The sequence below is a fragment of the Conger conger genome, chromosome 14, assembly GCF_963514075.1.
Source record: "Conger conger chromosome 14, fConCon1.1, whole genome shotgun sequence".
Classification (NCBI taxonomy): Eukaryota; Metazoa; Chordata; class Actinopteri; order Anguilliformes; family Congridae; genus Conger; species Conger conger.
In genome coordinates this window covers 21,546,905-21,569,535 of record NC_083773.1, presented here as the reverse complement: position 1 = coordinate 21,569,535, position 22,631 = coordinate 21,546,905, and the positions used below count along the sequence as shown (strand labels likewise).

The following is a 22,631-nucleotide window of genomic DNA, read 5'->3' as shown; positions in this document are numbered from 1 at the left end:
GATGCAATATGTTTTTCACTTTCATTTTACTGACAAACTGGCCTTGGCTTATGACTAGGCCACAGACCGAGAGCATATGGCATACAGCATATCTTGCATACAGTACAAGCATATACGTATCTGTCAATTTGGATTTCAGCTGTTATCCTCCAAATGGCTCCAAGTTCAGCAATAATTTGTAATTCAGTGCGTATATGTGATTAATTATGCTACTCATTTTATTGTGCAAAACAAAAGAACTGTGCTATTACAGATAAGCTCGGAAGTGAAGCACGAATGCACAAACAATGTTATGATGGATGACAAAAAAACAAACAATATCCTCCTGCTACTTTGCACACTGACAGATTTAATTTATTTTGTGCATATTGCAACTTATCTTTAGATGAGTGATGATTGCTGAAATTAATCAAATGATTATTGGACTTGGATTATTGGTAGAAAAAGAGACTAACAACCACCTGGTGGTGGAAGATGGAGATATGCTCAATAACAAACTATTTATAAAATGTTATCAGAAAGGACATGTTCTTAAAGGAAGGAATTCCATAGATAATAGGTAGTATATAACCAATTTTTCTGTGCATAGCTTTCATTGCTTTGGATTATATTCCATTCCACATATACTGAATGAATACCAGGAAATAAGCAAATAAATTATTTTTATTACCAGTCTCGGAAGATAAAATTTTAATCTAAAAAAGAACAGCAAGTACAATTTGACCAAATTATATTTTCCTTCATATATTAAAGTGGAATAGATATGTTTCAGATACATTTCTCTGATGCAAGGTGACTATTGTGAGTTTCAAACAATCTTAACACTGCATTGTTGTCATTTTATGTCATATCATGACAGATCCCCCTGGTAGCTGTAAATGAGTGATGTCATCCATTTGCAGTGGTTACTGAGGGATGAACACAGTGCAGAATTCTCATTCTGATCAAGACTCCAAGCCTGAATCCTTATTGACAGCTATGTTATTGTGGTCCAGCCCATTAACGCTAGCCTGGTACTTAAGTGCTAATAAGGTCCATTAGACTCAGAACAGTGTGCACCCAAGTGAGGCTACAGAGGGTTCTCCTAATCACCCACTTAACAATGTTGTGGCCCATCTCTGTTCCTCTGTCAATTACTTTCCACTTATTTCCTAATTTGCCTCTATAATTATCCTTATGGTTTTGCCCAAGTTGGAATGTGATAAATTAAAGTCAGTAGGACAAAGCTTAAAGATTGTTACCATTTTGGTGACATATTTTTTTATATACGATACCATCCCCTGGTTTCAGCCTACTCCTCCCTGTATAATTTCTACACTGTAATTAAATTCTATTACGAAATGTCTTCAGTTTGGCTCACTTTTTTAATTTCATTTAAAAAAATCTACAATAAAACCTCAAGCAAGCACAGTAGAAAAGAACAGAAAGAAAGATGGAAAAGACAGAGCTCAACTGAAAGACTCTGACTGGGCTACAGCTCTTGTATACCATCCTAGACACATGTAAATGTTAAAGGTTTAAAAATACATGCAACACATTTTTATACATCTGGTTACAAGTACAAGCAATCCAAAGTTGTCAGCCATCTTGAATTAGCCACATTGAACCAATCAAAATGCAGCACTGCTGTTCCAAACACACTGAGCTCTGATAATGACGTGGTATATTATGTACACACAACCTCATTGAACCTTCTCTCGAAAGGTCAGGTCAATTGGCCTCATGAGGATCATGGGATTCAACTGGAATTTCCTGAGCAGATAAAACATCAAATTTCTGTGGGAAGAATCGGTTTGTTAATAGTATTTAAAATGAGGGGGCTGTTTTTAAAAACAGAGAAATAGCCTTTTTTCTTAGGCTTTCAGGATCTGACATTTAATTTCCTGATGTGAATTATTTCTGAATGGACTATGTTGGATAATAGATCACAGAATATTTTTACTATTGTTAAACTGCTTGTTTCCCTTTTAGGATGACTAATAGCCCACATTATTCCTGGAAGACACAATGCCAGACTGTCCTCTTACTCACAGATTCAGTTACACCAGGAACAAGCAGTGCCTGTGTCTGAATCAGAGCACTTGCCAACTATTGAGTACACAAGTTTGTATACTCAATAATAGGCAAGTAAGCTGTTTCGGACATGGCCATCACATTTTTATAGGTTTGTGGTTTATGTAGAGCAGGGATCTTCATTGCTGGTCCTGGAGATCTATTGTCCTGCAGGTTTTAGTATTCTAACAAATGACATCTCAACAAGATCTTTAGCTGTAGAATGAGGTGTATTAGGGTTGGAGTGAGAACCTACAGGACTGTACATCTCTAGGAACAGGGTTTGGCAGCCCTGATCTAGAACTTTCTAGACAGAAGCTAAAAATCAACAGATCATGTCACTCTGGAACCTGAGAGAGAAAATGGGCAGTAAAATTGGACACTGAGGGCATAGTTCCAGGGGGCCTGTTGGAACAGCTATGGAGATGCCAGCTTTCCGGGAGCCCTGATGTAGAGACTCTTTCTGTGTTGTCTAGTTAGCAGACTCACCTGTTGCCCAGTCCACTGGGTGCCCTGGTCAGGGATGGGCTGGCTGGCGAGCTCCTGAACATTGGATCTCCTTCCAGTGGTCTTCCCTGTCACTGAACCTGGGTCACTGGGAGGGAGGACCCTCTTCATGGGGCCATAATCCATGGTCCGGTTGGTACTGTACCCCCGCCATCTTGGCAAGGTCTTACCATCTGCACCCACGCAAAAAGCATAACACATCCGCAACTTAATATGACGTCCTGTTGAAAATGCATCAATGCAACATATTACAGCGATTTAATATGAAAATGACATTTTCTGGTGGCTTCATACCAGACATTATGCAGGTTAAATTAAGCTGATATTTTACCAAGATGTCGGGTGAAGATAAGTGAAGCGAAAGAGACTAAAGTAGACTGAAGGATGAAAGCATATTTTTTATTATATTTTACTTAACTGCAAGAAATAAGAAAAGAGAAATCAATATGTGAAGACAATTGTGATTCACAGTATACATGTTAAAAAGCATAACCACTGTACAGTGGCAGAAGCAGAAGAAGAACATATTCAGACCTACAGTACCTATGGAAGCCTGTTCTGTGGAAATATGCTTGCCGTCCATAACCACTTCCTGGTACGTGTCACAAAGGGGCGTGGCCTGACCGACCGTTGGAGCTAATTGGCTCTCAGGAGCTAATTTCCCAGGCTCCTCCTCCTGGGACTGGTAAAACACCGAACCAGTGGAGCCGTTCGCACGCATCAAACAGTAGCGTCTCCTCTTGTCCTGACAAATGAGAAGTCGGCTCAGTCAAACGTGCCTCTCTGTGCTGAACGATTTTCCAGATTCACAAGATTTCTGTGACCTTTGGGTCACACAGTCACACTTCTAAATATATCTCCACCAGCAAAGGGCTGGTGTGGGTGCAGGTTTTTGCTTTAGCCCAGCACTATCGACACCTGATTCAACAAATGAACTAATCATGGTCTTCAAACAAGACCTCAATTCATAGAATCAGGTGTCTTAGAGCTGGGATAAAACATTCCTAGCAGCTTTAATGCAAACAGCTATCACGGAAGCCGTGACACAATGGCCAATGTTATTAACAGGAAGCAAATTAACTCCCTTCGATTAAGAACAATTAGAAAGCAGATTAACAGCATATGGCAGAAATATTTCTCAACATTACTTTATATGAACTGTGACTACTATGATCAGCAGAATGTTCATTCATTAATTCATTCATTATCCTAACCCGCTTATCCTGAACAGGGTCACAGGGGGGCTGGAGCCTATCCCAGCATACATTGGGCGAAAGGCAGGAATACACCCTGGACAGGTCGCCAGTCCATCGGAGGGCACACAGACCATTCACTCACACACACACTCATACTCATACTCATACTCATACTCATACTCATACCTGTGGGCAATTTAGACTCTCCAATCAGCCTAACCTGCATGTCATTGGACTGTGGGAGGAAACCGGAGTACCCGGAGGAAACCCACGCAAACACGGGGAGAACATGCAAACTCCGCACAGAGAGGCCCCAGCCGACGGGGATTCGAACCCAGGACCTCCTTGCTGTGAGGCGGCAGTGCTACTCACTGCACCATCCGTGCCGCCCTATTAGCAGAATGTGCATATTACATTTCACGCTGTTTGTCCCGTTTGTTGCACCAAACATCGCCAAATATCTCACACAATATCTAGTTTACTATGGATGCTGACATTTGGCAAGCATATATGTTCATCTACAATAGGGCTGCTGAAGGACGATGAGAGTGGCATGTCAGTTAGTTAATGAGAAGAAAAGATCTGATTTCCCTTGTTCAACATCAAATGTTTACTCATACAACGAGGCACAGTGTAGTGGCGATCTTAGTGCTTTGCTTCCATATTTTGCAATTATTGACTTTATCAATTATTTCTTAAAATAATCTATATACATATCCAGTAATTTGGGACAACACTGAACAATATATTGTCACAATGAATGATCTGAGCAATACACTGACAACCATTCCAGCCTCACAAACCATTTTCTTCGAATCAGCTTTCAAGTCAATTATACTTGATGTCCACCCAACTCAAAAACATTATAACGACTAATTATGTTCAGAGAAGGGAACTCATCTATCTGCAAGAGCTGTGCTACTTCTGTCATGTCCCCAAAGCAATCAGCAGTGCTTGTTCACCGATGGACACTTTTGGGAAATGACTAGGATCCTGAATTATTAGAGCAGTTCATCACTGTGTCAAAATTTGAACCACCATTTTTAAAAGCTTCAGAAAATCCAATATGGTAGACTCGGATAAAGTAAATTGGAAAATGTGGTATGAGAAATATGTGTCCAAAGTTTCAGATCTAATAAAACATTGCTTTTAATAATATTCAGAAAATGGGATTTTTAATCAGTTATGACAGAAAAATCCATTATTGCTGGACATAGGTTCTTATCTGTCTGCCAGATTTTATCAGTCTTCAATATACTGCCAGGATTTTGCAGCTATTTTTTTCAAACTGGAAGGAAATATTTATATTTATATCATATATTTAAAACATGTGAATTTTAAATATGAGAACATCAAGATGCTCTCAAGCATTAACAAATAGGCATAAGATAAACAGATGGAACTGATAAATCTGGCTTCTTTCCAAGTACTTATATAACTGAATCAACTAATGGATGCTCACAACCAATGTTTAAACTTTTTGTTGAAAATGATAAAAATAAAATGCGCATGATGGTACAGTAAATGAATGCCTCTACTCACAGACTTGGGATTTTGATAGTAGCTTGTAGTGTCGCAGACCACGCCGTAGCCAATCAGATGGTCTCCAGGAAACAAGTAGGTGGAGCTTACTGGGGACAGTAACACTTCCTTTGTTTCAGGAAACAGCCATTCGATGGTGATGTCACTGAGAACCGGGGCCATGGACTTCTTAAGTGATTTAATCATCTGTCAAAATAGGAGACAGGGACCGGCATGCTATGTACCTGTAACTGAACCCTCAGCATATTCCATAATCTGGTGTTTCATCTGTGGACTACAATATTGTCACACAGTGATGATAGCCAATGATGATAGGATTATGTGTGCATGCACTTGGGGCGTTCTATTATAAGAGTGAATATCTGGAGACATGTTATGATTCCAAGTCAGGGATTTTGCTAGATGTAAGGTATATTGTAGATCTCACTGAGCCAAGAACATAGCAAATAAGATTTATTTTCATTTGGACAAGTGGTTTGCAAGATACGGGCATTTGAATTATCTTCATCTTTAAAAAAAGGCCAGAAAATGCCTCATAATTGGTCAATTGGAAACCATCAAAGTGTCAATTCTGAGGTGTTGAATCCAATGATCATTTTGTTTTTAATGTAAAGTCAAAGAAAAACATGGATCTTCATTTTTAAAAGCATGGTTCCCCCACTTTTCTTGGGGGTCAACCTCAAGGTCAAAGTACTTTTTAGAGACAAAGACTGGCCCCAAGAGGCCAGATTTCAAATGCCATCTCGAGAACCATTGGTCGAAATGGAAAATGAATCAGTGAGATCTACAATACAACATAAATCCATCAAAATAGGGTTAAAACCTGTGCCCAGATTTTCACTCTTACAATAGAATGCCCTAGTTGAAAGAACAAACATTCCTGTTTGCAGGGTCAGCACAGAATCAAGGTTAGTAAAGGATCTCTTTTATCTGTGCTGATGAAGGGAAAATGGCCTGTTATTCTTTTATTTTAATACCATCGAATGCGTAATACTCAAATTCTTAAAAGGCGCCATGGAGTTCATAAACAATCTCTATGTGATTTCATATGTGGAATCCTTTCATTACATTACATTACATTATTGGCATTTGGCAGACGCTCTTATCCAGAGCGACGTACAAGAAAGTGCATACCCATAACCAGGGATAAGTTCGCTGAAAGACCCTAGAGGGAAGTACAATTTCAATTGCTACCTGTACAGCAAAGATAAGGACGAGGGCCTTTTTTTTTGAGAACAAAGAAACAAACAGAGCAAAAGTGACCAAAGTTAACTATCCAAACACTGCTTGCCTAGCCAACTAAGAATACCGATACACAAAGCAAGTCACAGAGACAACAATTAAGGTTCACAGGGAGGTAGGGAGGGGTGGGGAGAGGTGCTGCTTGAAGAGGTGTGTCTTCAGCTTGCGCTTGAAGGTGGGGAGAGATTCTACAGTTCTGACCTCAACGGGGAGTTCGTTCCACCACCGTGGAGCCAGAACAGACAGTAGTCGTGAGCGTGATGTGGAGGTTGGGAGAGGGGGAGGTGCCAAGCGGCCTGTGGAGGCTGAACGAAGAGGTCTGGCAGGGGTGTAGGGTCTGATGATTTTTTGTAGATAAGCTGGGGAAGACCCTTTAACTGCTTGGAAGGCTAGCACCAATGTTTTGAATTTGATGACAGGCAGCCAGTGGAGGGAAGTAAGCAGGGGGGTGACGTGTGAGTATTTGGGAAGGTTGAAGACCAGGCGAGCTGCTGCATTCTGGATGAGTTGGAGGGGTCTGATGGCAGACACTGGGAGGCCAGCCAAGAGGGAATTGCAGTAGTCCAGGCGGGACAGAACCATCGCTTGGACCAGGAGCTGGGTCGAGTAGGGGGTGAGAAAGGGGCGGATTCTCCGTATGTTGTATAGGAAGAACCTGCATGACCGGGTCACCGCCACAATGTTCTCGGAGAGGGACAGTCTGCTGTCCATCACCACACCGAGGTTCCTTGCACTGGGTGACGGCGTGATGGGGTGACGGCTTTCATATGTGGCATCCTGAACTGTACTAAAAGATAAATCTGTGTGATTACATGCAATTACCTTGGGCTGTAGTCTCTCGCCCTCTGCCAAAAATTCAGCAGTTCCTTTGGAAACAGTAGAGAGGCCAATCAGAAGTCTCCTGCAGGCATTCTGACCAATCCCGAAAGAGTAACACCTGCCAAGGCAAGATAAACATCTCTCAGTCTATAATCTAGGGAAAACACAAAACAATGTTTTGATAGCAGAGGAATATTTTTAATCAGCAAAAATGTTTTGTTTGCCATCAAGGCGTGCATGCATATTAATGCACACCAGTTATGAAAATATACGTAAAAGAACCACAAACCGAAATTGACCTTTGCACCTGTGAAAGGAACAGCACAGATTTAAAAAAGTAACCTTTAACATGACTGGCAGTGGTGATGTGTGGTTTGGGGCCAAACACGTGAGTGGTTAATCTAATAATGTCCACATGCGGGTTGCCGAGGTGACTGAAATAATTATGCGAGTAATTGCACGGACAGACCACACTTCTTGCCCATAATAACGTTATGAAAGTGTGTTCATTCTTAAGTGGGGCTGGGGCAGATTCAAAATCACAATGGTGCCCAAGATGATTTACAGAGCCAGAGGCGTTCATCGGGAAACTTGTAAAGCCAAGTGCAGACCCAGCCACTAGGACTCACAGATATATAAATTGCAGATATATAAATATTGTATATTTCAATTGGCCCAAATGTGCTGTAAATGTCTGTTACATTCTGACAGACAGACAGCCCCATGACATGGGAGGAATGGGGGGTGCACTACCTGGTGTAGCGGGCGTGGCAGCGCACCAGCTCGATAACCTTCCCCGTGTTGGTGACGGCCCCGTCGGTCAGCAGGAAGAGAAGCCGGGGGTGACCCCGGTACAGGGGCTGCTGCAGGATCCAGGTCAGGGGAGCCAGGACGTTGGTGCCGCCCATGTCGGCTCGGATCTTCTTTATGTGCTCGCAAGCTATGGCCAGGGTCTCCTGGCAAATGGCAAAGGAGGGAGGGCGTGGGTACAGCAGTGGTGTCGCGACACTCACGCAACCTACACTTTTCATTTCAACGTGCGATGGATAATATTACGTTGCCAGAAGTGTTTTCAAAATGAGCATCTGTCGTTAAAATTATAATCAGCTCAAGCTAGGTTTTGAAACAGCTGGTAGCTGGTTGACCAGTTCAGAGCAGCTCCAGACTCAACATGGTTTGAGCAGCTCAAGCTATGTTTTGAAACAGCTGGTTAGCTGGTCATTTCAAGCTGGTCATAGCTGGATTTTACACCGGACATCCTCCTGAGGTAAGTCAATCCAAAAGACTGCAGCACCTCATTGCATTTAGCAGCAACACTTCCAGCTCTTCTGCACATTTGGCCTTGTTCCCCTCTGTGTCACCATTACTTTCCTTACAAGTGAATTAAGGAGACATCCGCTCTTTCATTTCATATACAGCAATCCATTGAAGGCAGGGTTTCTCACTTAATTCAGACAGTTAAATGGGAAGCTATTTAAATATCTCTGAGTGTGAGAGTTTGTAACAGCTAAGACTGCAGGTCTCAAACAATGTATGTTACTTTTGTTTGATTAAGAAAAGTGACAGTTCTTAGAATGATCAATTATGGCAATTGGCAGGCAATTCATTTATGTGATTCACATCACCATTTTCTCTTTGTACAAGTCGTATTAACAATTTCTCACTGAGCTGCGTATCTAATTATGATACTTTTGACTGGAGGATACCAGCTGCATGATCAACTGCAGAAACCTTGAGCTGGAACTGCATCTATTCCCTGTGTTCAGCTGCTTTTAGCTTTGTTTGCATATCTGAATTAAAATCTAAGAAAGAAAACACACACATGCACATTTGGTCATTTGGGAAACTAAGATATAATATGGTAAATGATAAATGGTAAATGGTTGGCATTATATATAGCGCCTTTATCCAAAGCGCTGTACAATTGATGCTTCTCATTCACCAATTCACATATCAATACCAATTGCCTGCCATGCAAGGTACCGACCAGCTCGTCTGGAGCATTTGGGGATTAAGTGTCTTGCTCAGGGACATTTCGACACCCCCGGGGGGGATCAAACCAGCAACCCTTTCACTGGCATACAACTGGGACAAGTCGGGACAAGCTATTATAATGTATGCTATTTAGTATAATTCAGGATGGACCACCCATTTAATTTACAGGTCAGAAAATGCTTATCTATGATTAACTTAAGTCTCATGTGGTTGAGAGTGTCTAATCAGCACTTTTGTATACCATGGGAAATGATAAAAAAAGATTCTGCCATTTAGAAAACATTTGAATGATCTTGAATAAAAATATCCATGTCAACACAGATAATGACTTTTAAAATCTGTTCACATGATGAGACAGCAGAGCAGGGATTGGTACAGATAGGCCCTGAGTTTAGCAGGGAGAGTGCTTTCAGGCCCAGGGATAAATCCATTTTCATACCTCACCATAGCTCTGGCTGGAGGGGAAGAGGCTTTTGAACGTGGAGCCGAATCCTATGATATTGAACATGCATGCAGGGACGAGGCTCTTCAGAATCACCAACATGGCATCCTGAGAATTAGAGGGGAGCAGACATTACATATAGTACATATATTACACGCAGTATATTACATTACAGGTATTTCGTAGATGACAATGCCAACACAGGCTCACCTGGCTGGGATTTATGGGTACGTATGTACTGTATGTCATTAAAGTCAATTTCAGGTTTTTATGCATAATATGCCTGAATCCCAAACATGCTGTAGATAACAATTATAACGGGACAGATTAAGAAATAAATACTATTGCCCCCATCGTGTAATCATTATTCAGTAGAAGCTATTCAAGGCCTTGATTAGGGAAGTAGAGTGTAATTCAGCAGTACCCCAGGAATGTAAGCTTATGGATTTATTGAGAAGCTATGGACACTCCAAGACCCTTGTACTGTAAGCAGCAAAGTCATAAATTATCATTAGAATTTCAGCATGCTCTTTTCTCAAACTAATGATACCAGACAGTGACAGTCTCTAATTTTTCCAATTATGACATCAAAAAACAATATGAAAAAACAAATGAAAATACTTTATAATTTCTCACAATTGTAAAAACAAATTAGGGCCTTCAGTCTCTCTCGCTCTCTGTAAAGGTAAATAGGAATATTCCAAGTTGATCTGTGACAATAGGCCTTAATAGGCCATAGAACATGAAAAATATGCCTTCAAAGGGGAATGCACAGCATCATAAGATGAGATCCCGTTTAGAGTAGGCTTAAGCCAGTTCCCAGTCATGTCTCACAGACCAGGTGAGCCAACCGCCATCAAGCTAAATTTAGATTTAGATCTAGGCTAGAAGTCAGCCTGACCATCCAATGCTTTTATCCGACTTAGGGAACTGCCTGTCTTCATTTTGAAGATGTATCCTCAGCCTGTCTCCAAAGATCCCTGCCAAGACCAGAGCATTTATCAAAAATGGAAAAGCTTGGCGCCTTGACTAGCTTGTTGTTTTGTTACCCAGGCAAAATAGAACAGACTGTAGCAGACTGTAGGCTGAAATGATCTGACGTGCATTCAAGACAGCAAACATTAGCTAATGTTAGCTAATGTTCGGCAACATATTAAAACTTTTTTCTGTTTGCCACGAATGTTAGCTAACAGTGTGAAAAGGTAGTGCTTGGCGAACCAAAAATGGCAGCTGGAATGGGGAAAATTCCAAGAGAGCAAGTTGACAATTATTTGGCTGTTATAATACACTTAAATCAATGTAATATTTGTTCTTACCTTGAAAAATAAATCACGGGTAAGCAACAAATCTGGCATTATTAGTTGCATCAATTTATATTAAAAGGTCGTTGGTGGCAAACTAAATGGAATGTTCATTTAAAATCGTTCAATGATAACTGTTTGCTGCATGGATTCCAAAAAGTGTGGTTGTTACACCAGAGCTACATGACGACGCAGGCAGCCGGTCACCTTTACTCGGCTGATGTTGACTCCGCTCATGCTCCCGCTGCGGTCAATGAGGAAGATGAACTCCCCCTGGACTCCCTTCAGGTCAGAGGTCATGGCCTTCAGGTCAGGGCAGAAGTTGAGCATGGCCACAGGGTTGTGGAGCATGTCCTTGTGGAGCCGTTTGCGTATGACCTCCACCTGTTTTCAGGGTAGAAATGAACACATCACGAGCGTCCAGATCTACAGAATGGCTAGACTGACATACGGTATAGCAATGTGTGCTTAACCAAAATGTATATTGAAGAGAATAAGGTTCAGATGCTACTGTGAGGAACTATATACAGTGCAGTCTGTAAGTATTTGGACATGGATACTGTATAAAAAGGGCTGTAATTCCTGCATGGTTCACACGATATGGATGTAAATACCCACAAAGTAAAGCTGACTGTCTCTACTTTAACCTCATCTTCATTGTTTTCAAGTCTAATGTACTGGATTACAGAGCCGAAAAGCCGAATTTGGGTCACTGTCCGAATACTTATGGACTGCACTGTATATACACACATATCTGAAGGCAGGGATGGGCCCATAATCAATAATGCAAATAAGCTTGCGATTCCTTGCAATTATCTCTCCACTGCTCTCCATCTTCTGCTATTAGATCTGTTCTCCCCACCCACTCCCGCCCACATATGATCTTCTGTTCTAAAAATGTCCTCAAGTCTTAAATCTTGTCTTTTTTTTTCTTCTTCGCAGCCTGTTATTTCTTGCCGTAGTGTTAATCGCTTTTGCACACTTCCCCCTTTTGTCTCAGGGATCATCCTCAGACAGAGAAACAGACACACAGTATTTCCCCTGCATCTCTTCACTTCATTTATGAGCTGTTGTCTCCACACAGTAAAATAAACCCATGGGAATGCCTTTCACCGCCTCCAACAAATGCTGCTTTTCCATTTCTCTCCATCTCATGCTGGCAATTTACTTTCATACAGTGTATCTTTCTTTCAACAGAGAGTTCCTATGATAGCCCACAACTTTTCCCACAGGTAATGTTCCTGTGCAATTGAAAAGCACTTTTAAATTGTTTTGATTATGATTTTACACATATTTGAATTACTCTTTTTGATTCTATATGGTTAATGGTTGATGAATTTGCTTATCGACCTAAGTGGTCCTGATGCTCCTTCTAATGCTCCTGGTAAAACTACAACAAATTGAAAGTAAGTAGTAGCAGTAGTAGTAGTAGTAAGTAGCAGAAGAAGAAGAAGTAATCACCGTCATTACCATACAAAATAAAAGAATAAATATAAAATACCAGTTACTATTTTTCTGGACCTCAAAATGTCCACATCAAGGTTAATCAAATCAGAGCTGTAAACAAGTTTCATGTCAAGCCACAGTGTATCCTAGCAACTCAGCAAGCAGTGTGGACACATCGTCAATGGCTGTTCCTCAGAATTTCACAGGATCCCAAGAAGAAGGAAAATACCATCCAAATAGCCACAAATCCAAGAATAAGCATGGCCCACACTGACGGTCCTCATACAACTGTAAGATCTCCACATGCCCCGTCATGGAATCAGAACCAGCCCTGAAAGGTGTGTACTCGTCAAACCTTTTCTTCACATATACCAATGATACTGTTTTACATGAAGCGGACAAATGTATTCATTTTATTAGCTGAATATAAAGCACACAGAATTTTCACGTGCTACAATAGAGGCACCGTGAAAATGTAGTAATTTTCAAGTCAGTTCTGAGAGTGCTAAAGTATTCAGTAGACTTTTTTCATTGGTGTACGTGGCATTCACCTACTGGAACAACCGGGCATGCACATAGTTCTTTTTTTACACTGTTTCTTTGTGATGTGCTAATTGGGACTTTTCCCCTTTCTAATTCTGTCTTTAAGATAGAACGAACAAAGCCCCCGGGACCAATGAACAAAGAATCATCCTGATCATTGCACATGCAGGTATAGGGAGCGGAGCTCTGTGCCGAAGACCTGAGACCTTTATGCAGTTTCCATGGAAACTGTTTCACGGGTGAATGCTCTCCCTTTCTTTTCTCCTACTCCAGACCTCTTGCTGTAAGTTGCCAAACAATGGAGGATCTAAGGATCTGTATCAGGTAAAGGGACCCATGCATTCAAGGAAACACAAAACATACATTAACAAAAAATTACAGTAGTACATGTAAGTTATTACTGTAATCTGCAGTTTGATGCTTCATAATGATACATGAGCATCGGTAGTCATTGGTATTGCTATATTTTATATTTTATATTTTAGTAGAATAGCATTCCACAATATTTATATTGAATTCTTGAAACTACAAACCAGAGATATGCAAACTGAATTTCCAAGTAATGATAATTTAATTTGAGAAATATCATGGCCCCACCTTCTCAAAAGTGTTTATACATTCAGTGATCACTTAGTTGACCTGTACACCACTTGTTAACGTAAATATCTAATCAGCCGATCATGCGGCAGCAGCTCAAGAGGTTCCATTTTTGTTCACACTAATCAACCATCAAAATGGGGAAGAAATGTGATATAAGTGACTTTGACTGTGGAATGATTGCTGGAGCCAGACAGGGTGGTTTGAGTATCTCAGAAACTGCTGATCTCCTGGGATATCCATGCACAACAGTCAACAGTTTACAGAGAATGGTGTGGAAAAACTAAAATCATCCAGTGACAGGCAGTTCTGTAGCCAAAATGCCCACAGCAACTCAATTAACCACACGTTACAACAGTGGTATGCAGAAGAGCATATATGAACACACAACATGTCCAACCTTGAAGTGTATGGGCTACAGTCAGAGAAAACCAATATGTCTAAAAAAACAAGCCTAATAAAGTGGTGACTGAGTATACATTTTCTGCCACTAAAAGTAGACATGGGGGAAAACAGAAGATGCCTGCCCACTGTATTAAAGAGTTAAGTGAATTTAAATGTGAAACAGATGAGAGCTCCATTGGGTTGTGTTCTGCCCGCCCCAGACAGGAAGTCTATCAGGATTCCCATCACACCACACCACTCACTTTCTTCCTGTCGCCAGGGTCACGCTTCATCGCTCTGATGTAATCGCTCTTCCCCTTTAGGTGTTCCTCGTACTCCTCAGTGGTCATGTCACCGTCCTCGATGAGAACGTGTGGCCGGAACGGCTCTGGAAACAGGGGGGAATATTAGGCCAACGCAGGTTCACCCCGCAACACGAATGTTTTTAACATCAGGTTCGGCTTCAGGACTGAATTGAAGTGGAAACACTTCTGCAATCCGTGACTTTTGATCAGATCGAAAAGTCAAACAAAAAAATAAGCCAATCTTTTTTTTAAATTCACATTATAAGACTAAAACACTTGTTAAGATATTTTGCGCAAGACACCTGGAACAGATGGAGCATAAAAGCAGCCGATCAGAGGGTAGAATCCCCTCTCCTGGGGGGATTTTGATTGGATGCAGGAGAGAAGCCAGTCTGCTCAGCTCTAAAACCCCAGCTCCCCAGAGACAGGGGCAAACAGTGCACCTGATAAGTGAATTATGAGATGTGATGGTTCTTATTGTATCACTTCTTCGCCGAGTGCATTTATTTTTCTCTCGCCAGGGCTTTAAATAGATGGCTTTGCGGCGGCTCTTGTAAAGCTCTAGCTGATGCAGGTATTAAAGCACTGGAGATGGGAGGGGAGGGGAGGGGAGGGGGGCAGGGGGCTGGGGCAGGGGGGTGGTTGGTTATGAAGCACGGGGGCCCTCACCACTCGGGTAGATGAGGATTTCCACAGGGCAGTCGTACGTGTACTTGTCCGCCAGGGTGATGACGATGCTGGTGGCGGATCGGGCTGAGGGGTCAGCATCGGCTCGGATGGCATGTGTGGGGCTCTCCACTCCTGCAGAGAAACCCTGTGAGCCTTCCCAAATACACAATACCAACACACAAACTACAACACACACCCTGTGAGCCTTCCCAAATACACAATACCAACGCACAAACTACAACACACACCATGTGAGCCTTCCCAAATACACAATACCAACACACAAACTACAACACACACCCTGTGAGCCTTCCCAAATACACAATACCAACGCACAAACTACAACACACACCATGTGAGCCTTCCCAAATACACAATACCAACACACAAACTACAACACACACCCTGTGAGCCTTCCCAAATACACAATACCAACGCACAAACTACAACACACACCATGTGAGCCTTCCCAAATACACAATACCAACGCAAAAACTACAACACACACCATGTGAGCCTTCCCAAATACACAATGCCAACACACAAACTACACCACACACCCTGTGAGCCTTCCCAAATACACAATACCAACGCACAAACTACAACACACACCCTGTGAGCCTTCCCAAATACACAATGCCAACACACAAACTACAACACACACCCTGTGAGCCTTCCCAAATACACAATGCCAACACACAAACTACAGGCAGCAGTTATAGCATGTAAATGTGAACAGATTATTTTTAAGTGAATGTGAAAATTTTGACAGTGTGATATGAATTTAAATTAACAGTCTCAGAAAGAAAGGCATGAAAACGGCCTAAAAAGGTACAAATGCTTGTCACTGGGGTGGTAGCTTGCTGTATACATATATAAATTGTACGTTTAGCCAGCAATGTATAATTAATCTGTACTGTTTTTCTTGGAGAATGTACTCATTACTACCCAAACTGAATATTATTGCACATTTGGGAATTTCTTTCCATAAAGCACAAAAATGTATCTACACCGTGCCCTTATTTCTGAGAGTGCATATGATACAAGTTCAATAAGAAGCTACAGACTGCAATAGCATTCAAAATATTAGATGTGGTTGGTTGTTGCCAGGGAACAAGAGGCACAAATAGCTATCCATCTGTTTGTATCATTTTGTGATAAGACATCCACAATAAAGTTAGCATGGATTGATTTATTGATTGATGTGATTGGATGATGTCAATTAGACTACATTTTTAATTTCACTGCAATGTAATGAAATGGTTCAAAGAGATAACACATAGATGATATTGCTACAAGCCATTGCAACAATACTACCAGTGACTGGAGAAATGTGGCCAGGAGCTGTGCCTTAGATCATAGAATGTTTTCAAAGGTTGACGTGGTAGTGTACATTGTTTAAGAAAGTATCAGAGCATTGGGTAGAAAACTCACATACCGCTAAAATCTCAAGATAATTTTCTTGCAGCACAATGATTGAATAAAATAAAAGATTATCTTGCTAGCTTGCCTTCTTCAAAACTCCTTTCCAATTGACTTCTCTTGAATATTTTGCGGCATGCAAGTTTTCTACCTAATGGAACAATCCAATGAGTATTGGCAAACTAGAGTAAAACCTATATATTCTTATACGGGGTGAATGTTCTGGGAAGAGATTAATTATTTTGGACGGAGTGCCTGACCGGCCAGGAGGCAGGGCCCACGGATGTCCAGCTGGAAGTTGAAGTCATAGTCGATGGAGTTAACAGGCTGGTTCTCCAGCAGCCAGGCCAGGCACAGAGGGCTGGAGGCAGCGGTGGGGTCATGTGGACCTAAAGCACAGTGGTGCCTGTCCTTCCTGAGCAGAGAGACAGGAATTAATGCTGGCATCAGTAATCTACCACACCTGGGTTCAAATAGCATTCGTTTAGGATTCAAATACTTTTCTGCACTCTGCTGATCTTGCTTGGTGCAAGCGTTGAGTCTGCGAGGAGCAGATGGGCAGGGATTACACTTCTGGGATCATTTCATTTGTTCCAAGGCATGCTTAGACAAATGCAGAAAAGTATTTGAATCCAAAACAAGTACTATTTGAGCCCAGGTCTGCAATCTGCACACACACCAACAGAATGGGCAATATACCCCACCATCTTTACATGTGTCCATCCAATCACTCACCCATCATTCACCAATGCATTGCTTAAATCCAGGCATTTACTGCAATTTCTTCACTTACGTTTTTTTGCTATCAGGTGTCTATAACAATGGGTTCTTATATGGTCTCAAATCCTATCAATAAATATTATCCTGTGATAGTTTAGCTTTTTAGTTGGATTTCAAATTAATTAATTACTTGTTAATTTACGTAGATTTAGATAAATAACCCCACAGTTAGGTTACTGGCATAACAGAGCTGAAAAGCATATTTTAGCAGCGAGGAAAAAGTACTGCGTGTGGCTATAATTAGATTCACTATGCGGTTTACATGTGGACACTTACGCTCCAGCCAGTTTTGGTGAGAAACCATGCTCCTCGTTGATGGACTGCTGTACTTTTGGGGTGCACACTTTTGGGGACGTCACCATGACAGCCCCGTTGGGGAGGGTGGCCAGCTCAGAGGATGTGCTGACCAGCACTGTGACTGTCTCCAAGGGAGGAATGAGCCCAAGGTTCACCACCAGCACAGTGCGCTCAAAGTCTTCATCCAACACAATGCGACCTGCAGTACGAATCCAACTGCAGTTAGAATCCACCCATTCAACTCTACAACCAATGGCAACATTCAAGCTTCTCTTACTGATAGTATGCCATATTCTGCGTATAGCTTTTACACTTCGGGTTCTAGTACCATTTACCAGATTAACTTAAAGCTTAAATACAAATTTACAGGAAATGCAAAACCACGAATTCACATTTGTTGGAAGCTTCCAATGACTAATTGTTTTAAACAGATCTGATGTCCACTGGACATCAAAAACATCCAAACACTGAATGAAAATGACAAATTACATACAACTATACACCGTAAAAATATAAAAATCATTATGAAGTGTAAAATGGTTTTCCACTCGTCCTTACCACTGCCGGTCCTTAAGGCTCCATTAGCCACTGTGCAGCAGTCAAAGTAGCAGTCGTCGATCTTGGCCTTGTCTTTGATTTGAATGGTGATGACCTGACTGGCAACCACAGCCTCAAAGCCCACTACTGTAGAGCACTCCTCCAGGGGGTAAACAAAGAGACCTGGAGAGAGGGTCCAGGGTCACGTCTCAATTTCACACAGGTCACAGGTCAGATGCCAATATGTCACCTCTAGATTAACCCCCCCCCCCATAGTATAAACACCCCACACAGCAATGACCCCAGCAACCACAAGATCCACACAAATATCAAGGAAGCCCAGGATCCAGTGGCAGAAGGGAAGAGAATAAGAAGACTTTCAATGCAGCACCAACAGTTTTTGGCCATAGTCAGACATGTTTCGGCTGTTTGTTGGGCAATTCAATTTCTGTGGCGGTGGGTGGGCTCATAACCACACGTATCATACAAGCGTTGGAGGCCTAAATCAATGCTACTGAGCCTGAATATAGAGTAGGGGCAACTGGGCAAGACCCCAAAAGAAGCCGCCCTCATGGCAGTTTGCTACCGAGAGGCAATAAGCCAGCAGGCCGACTCTGCTTCCAGATCCCAATGCAATATGCTTTTATCAGAGCTGGCCCAGACGCAGATCACCCAGGGCAGACACGCAAGCCAAGCATATCTAATCAGTCATGCTGATCGGCCCTTCAGATGCCATTTCAAGGCACAGGGGAGATATAAAATCAGGGGCTTGGAGTCCACAATCTTTCTCCCAGAGCCTGCCTTTCCAGCGTAATGACTCTCGTCCCACACAAGGAGAAAATAAAGTTTAATGTTTGGCTTTTCAGAAGGACTAAATTGTCTGAGAGTTTAGTGGGTTGGGAGGGTTGGGTGATGGAGAGCCTGTGGACCCAGATTTAGCAGATCCCTCTTTGTAGCACTGCCATCTCCTGAAGGATGGTTTGATTTGAGGCCTATGCAATGGCAGGGGTAGACATTACAGTGCTGTTTGCGTTTACACTGATAATTCACACACCACACCACCCTGGGCTAACAACCGTACATCCTTCTCACCTTCAATGGGATGGTCCTCGATGTTGTTATAGGTCAAGGAGGCGGTCATAGCCAGGGTGTAACCTCTGACACAGGAAGTAATATCAGAGATGCTGAGTGGCAGGACGCTCCGTTTAGCTTTGTTGATCAGGCCTGGCATGGTGCTCTTTAAGCCTGCCCTCCTTCAAGTACTCGTGTAAGAAAGAGCAAAGACACGTATCAGGAATACAGAGTCTTTGTGATTCACTTCCATGTCACTGACATTTTAACTTGTTAGTAAGTGCAAAAGGACAATACTTTACTGATGATGATGACATCATTGGTGTTCGCCTCATTGATATGCATTTGCAGCCCATTTCCCAAGTCTGCTACACTCTGAGAAAAAAAGGTACAGTGCTTGTCATTGGGGTGCTACCCTATAGCTTTTTGCCTTTTATAAGGTACTTATTAGTTCCCAAAGAGCATTGTTGTACCTTTCAGGGTACATTTGGGAAATGTGTTCCTTAAAGAACTGAAATGTACCTCCACTGTACCTTTATTTCTGAGAGTGTACATTGCAGACTGGTGTTACTGTGCTCTCTGTTTTATATGCCATCTATTTTCTTCCCCTTCCTCTTGATTTTGAATGGCCAAGCATATTTGCTGGCCTGTCCTTTCCGTCTGATTAACCTTTGCTCTGTCAATTAACAGCATCATAGACCAGCATGCACTTCATATCTTCTAAGGCCATATGTTTGCACTCAGCAGAAAATGTCCTGCCCACTAAAGCTCTCCATCCCTGGGCGATATTGTGGAATAACTGTGCATTTTTCCATGGAACTCCCTGCCACAGTTGGCATAGGAATGGCCAGGATTTGACACAAGCCAGGGAATGAGTGTTAATGCTACCCAAGAGGCTCTTTTCTCAGCTCTCGTTATCAGTATCTAAGTTCACAGGGCATAAGCTCTGTTACTAAAACTATGCCAGCAATGTCTGTTGATAAGTTTTGTTGTTTCACATAAAAGAACAGCTATTCAGTGCTTGACTCAAGTGTGACAGATTTTGAAAGAAGCAAAAACAAAGGCAGATTGCATATTTTCTGGGACAATGTGTGCTGTAAATAAGCTTAAAAAGACAAAATGAGAGATCAAGATTAGGGGGGATCCACTCCCATTACCACAATTTAAAAAAAGTACTTCAGTCTTGTAATAATATTTAAAATTGTATTATTATTTTTCTCTCAAGTTGAAAACAGCAGCTTGTTTTAGTAATTTCTTACCCCATTGGCAAATCTTGAAATGAGTCAAACGATCTCGCCTCATTGGCAATATTTTTGTCTTGCTTAGCAGCAACAGAGATCATATCTTACAGTTTTTTGCAATCGTTTTCACACTTTTTCAAAACTCTTCACACAGTGTGCTTTTGAAACACTCACCTGAGCACATCAGTTAACCTTTGGTGCAAAATGCACTTCCATCACCAAAACACTTAATATGTCACCCAAAAGTGACTCATGCTGCCATAACTATAGCATATGCTTTCTCCCATAAGACTAGTTTGTCACTCAATGTTATGGTAAATGGTAAATGTTCAATGTTCAATGTTCAATGAACTACAAAACACAAACAACTTGGAGCATTGCTAAATACATATATTATGTGTTTCCCTTTCCTCTATTTTTGCATCCACAAATATTTCAAGCCAAGCAGCTAAAGAAACTTTTGATCTGTTGGTTTGCCTCTCACAATAGATGTCATGACTGAGTGTGGTAAATTTACAGTGAACTGTAAATGAATGAATGTTTGACTATATTGGAAACCCAGAATAACAATTTTTATTGTGTAATGTAAAACAATATATGATAAAGAAACAAATCACAAAAGCAACAGTGTTCTTCAGAGGGTTTACAGTATTTTGACATTTGTTCTCACAGTGCAATATACTGTAATTCCGATTTGCCTGAAAATCCTCACTATTGAAGCCACTGTGGATCTAGAGAAGTTTGGTTGAACCCTCAACCTGCTTCCCTCAGGGACAGACCATGATTTACCACATGATCAATGACTGTGGCTCTGATTTCATCAGACACAACTGTTCTTGCTCTTCCGCAAAGTCTTCTTCCTCTGCCTCTGGCTGCATCCATTTTCCCCACCAAGGCTAAAGAATGCAAATGCCAATCCAAAGGTGGCCCCTTTTGTATATGTGGTAACGGGGCACAATCAACAAACACCTGGGTAGGTTGTTCACTGAAATGACAGCCAGGTGTTTCAATAGTACATATACAGTAATAGTGGAAAAATCTCTTCAGTGACAACTACATCTATATTTACCCTATATACATGCACATTTCATAACAGTGGAACACATCCAGGGCTGGATAAGGCACGCAAAAAGATGTTTTCCTCGGTGTATAGCAAGAGATAACATTCGGAGTGATGTTGATGAAAATCTATGGCCAAATGCAAAGGACAGGATGGATGGGCCAGGCCAAAAGTAGACTTCTGATACTGATAGGCAGACAATATATGTGCGAATTACTGTATATAGTGAAAATATTGCTTTTTGGGATGTATTTGTTATTGATTGTAATGTATTTTGAGTAATTGATTGTATTGTATTTTTCTTTTCTGAATTACAGTATATTGCACTGTGAGAACAAATGTCAAAATACTGTAAACCCTCTGAAAAATACTGTTGCTTTTGTGATTTGTTTCTTTATCATATATTGTTTTACATTACAAAGTAAAAATTGTTATTCTGGGTTTCCAATATAGTAAAACATTCATTCGTTTACAGTTCACTGTAAATTTATCACACTCAGTCATGATCCATTGTGAGAGGCAAACCAACAGATCAAAAGTTTCTTTAGCTGCTTGGCTTGAAATATTTGTGGATGCAAAAATAGAGGAAAGGGAAACACATAATATATGTATTTAGCAATGCTCCAAGTTGTTTTTGTTTTGTAGTTCATTGAACATTGAGTGACAAAGTAGTCTTATGGGAGAAAGCATATGCTATAGTTATGGCAGCATGAGTCACTTTTGGGTGAAGTATGAATGTGTTTTGGTGGTTGAAGTGCATTTTGCATCAAAGGTTAACTGACTGTGCTCAGGTGTGTGTTTCAAAAGCACACTGTGTGAAGAGTTTTGAAAAAGAGGACATGGTATTGAGACAAGTGTGAAAACGATTGTAAAAAACTGTATTTTGGGGGATTTGGAGTGCAGCTGCTGCAGTATTTCCATCTACTTGCACTTTGGGGCACAAATCTTCCTGTGAAAAGTGGTGTGACACTGCCACGCCGTTACAGGCAGAGACAGTGAGCGAATATTAGGTGTTAGTTTGGAGGAGTTGCCTGGGAGCAACATTGCACCTGGTGCCTTGTGTTTGTCGAGCCCTCCCTGTAAACACTCGCTACAATGAGAGGCTGCTGGAGAGCGCCAGCACAACATCAAAGGCGCAAAGCTGGGGAGAGAGGCCATGAAAGACAAGGCTGCCACCAATGGC

At 41.5% G+C, this 22,631-nt stretch overlaps 1 protein-coding gene across 1 annotated transcript in view; it reads right to left on the bottom strand.

Annotated features, from left to right (window-relative positions):
* The window catches only part of LOC133110551 (von Willebrand factor A domain-containing protein 5B1-like), a 36,515-nt gene that overhangs the window by 11,033 nt on the left and 2,851 nt on the right, over nt 1-22,631 (bottom strand). The window contains exons 2-14 of the mRNA XM_061220740.1: nt 19,169-19,338; nt 18,098-18,259; nt 17,519-17,738; nt 16,723-16,877; nt 15,041-15,172; nt 14,330-14,454; nt 11,304-11,480; nt 9,793-9,903; nt 8,112-8,314; nt 7,362-7,476; nt 5,298-5,483; nt 3,103-3,304; nt 2,542-2,732 (exon numbers count right to left, since the gene is read on the bottom strand). Coding sequence (XP_061076724.1) covers nt 2,542-2,732; nt 3,103-3,304; nt 5,298-5,483; nt 7,362-7,476; nt 8,112-8,314; nt 9,793-9,903; nt 11,304-11,480; nt 14,330-14,454; nt 15,041-15,172; nt 16,723-16,877; nt 17,519-17,738; nt 18,098-18,259; nt 19,169-19,307 — 2,118 coding nt within the window. The 5' untranslated portion in view covers nt 19,308-19,338. The remainder of the gene's footprint in view (nt 1-2,541; nt 2,733-3,102; nt 3,305-5,297; nt 5,484-7,361; nt 7,477-8,111; nt 8,315-9,792; nt 9,904-11,303; nt 11,481-14,329; nt 14,455-15,040; nt 15,173-16,722; nt 16,878-17,518; nt 17,739-18,097; nt 18,260-19,168; nt 19,339-22,631) is intronic.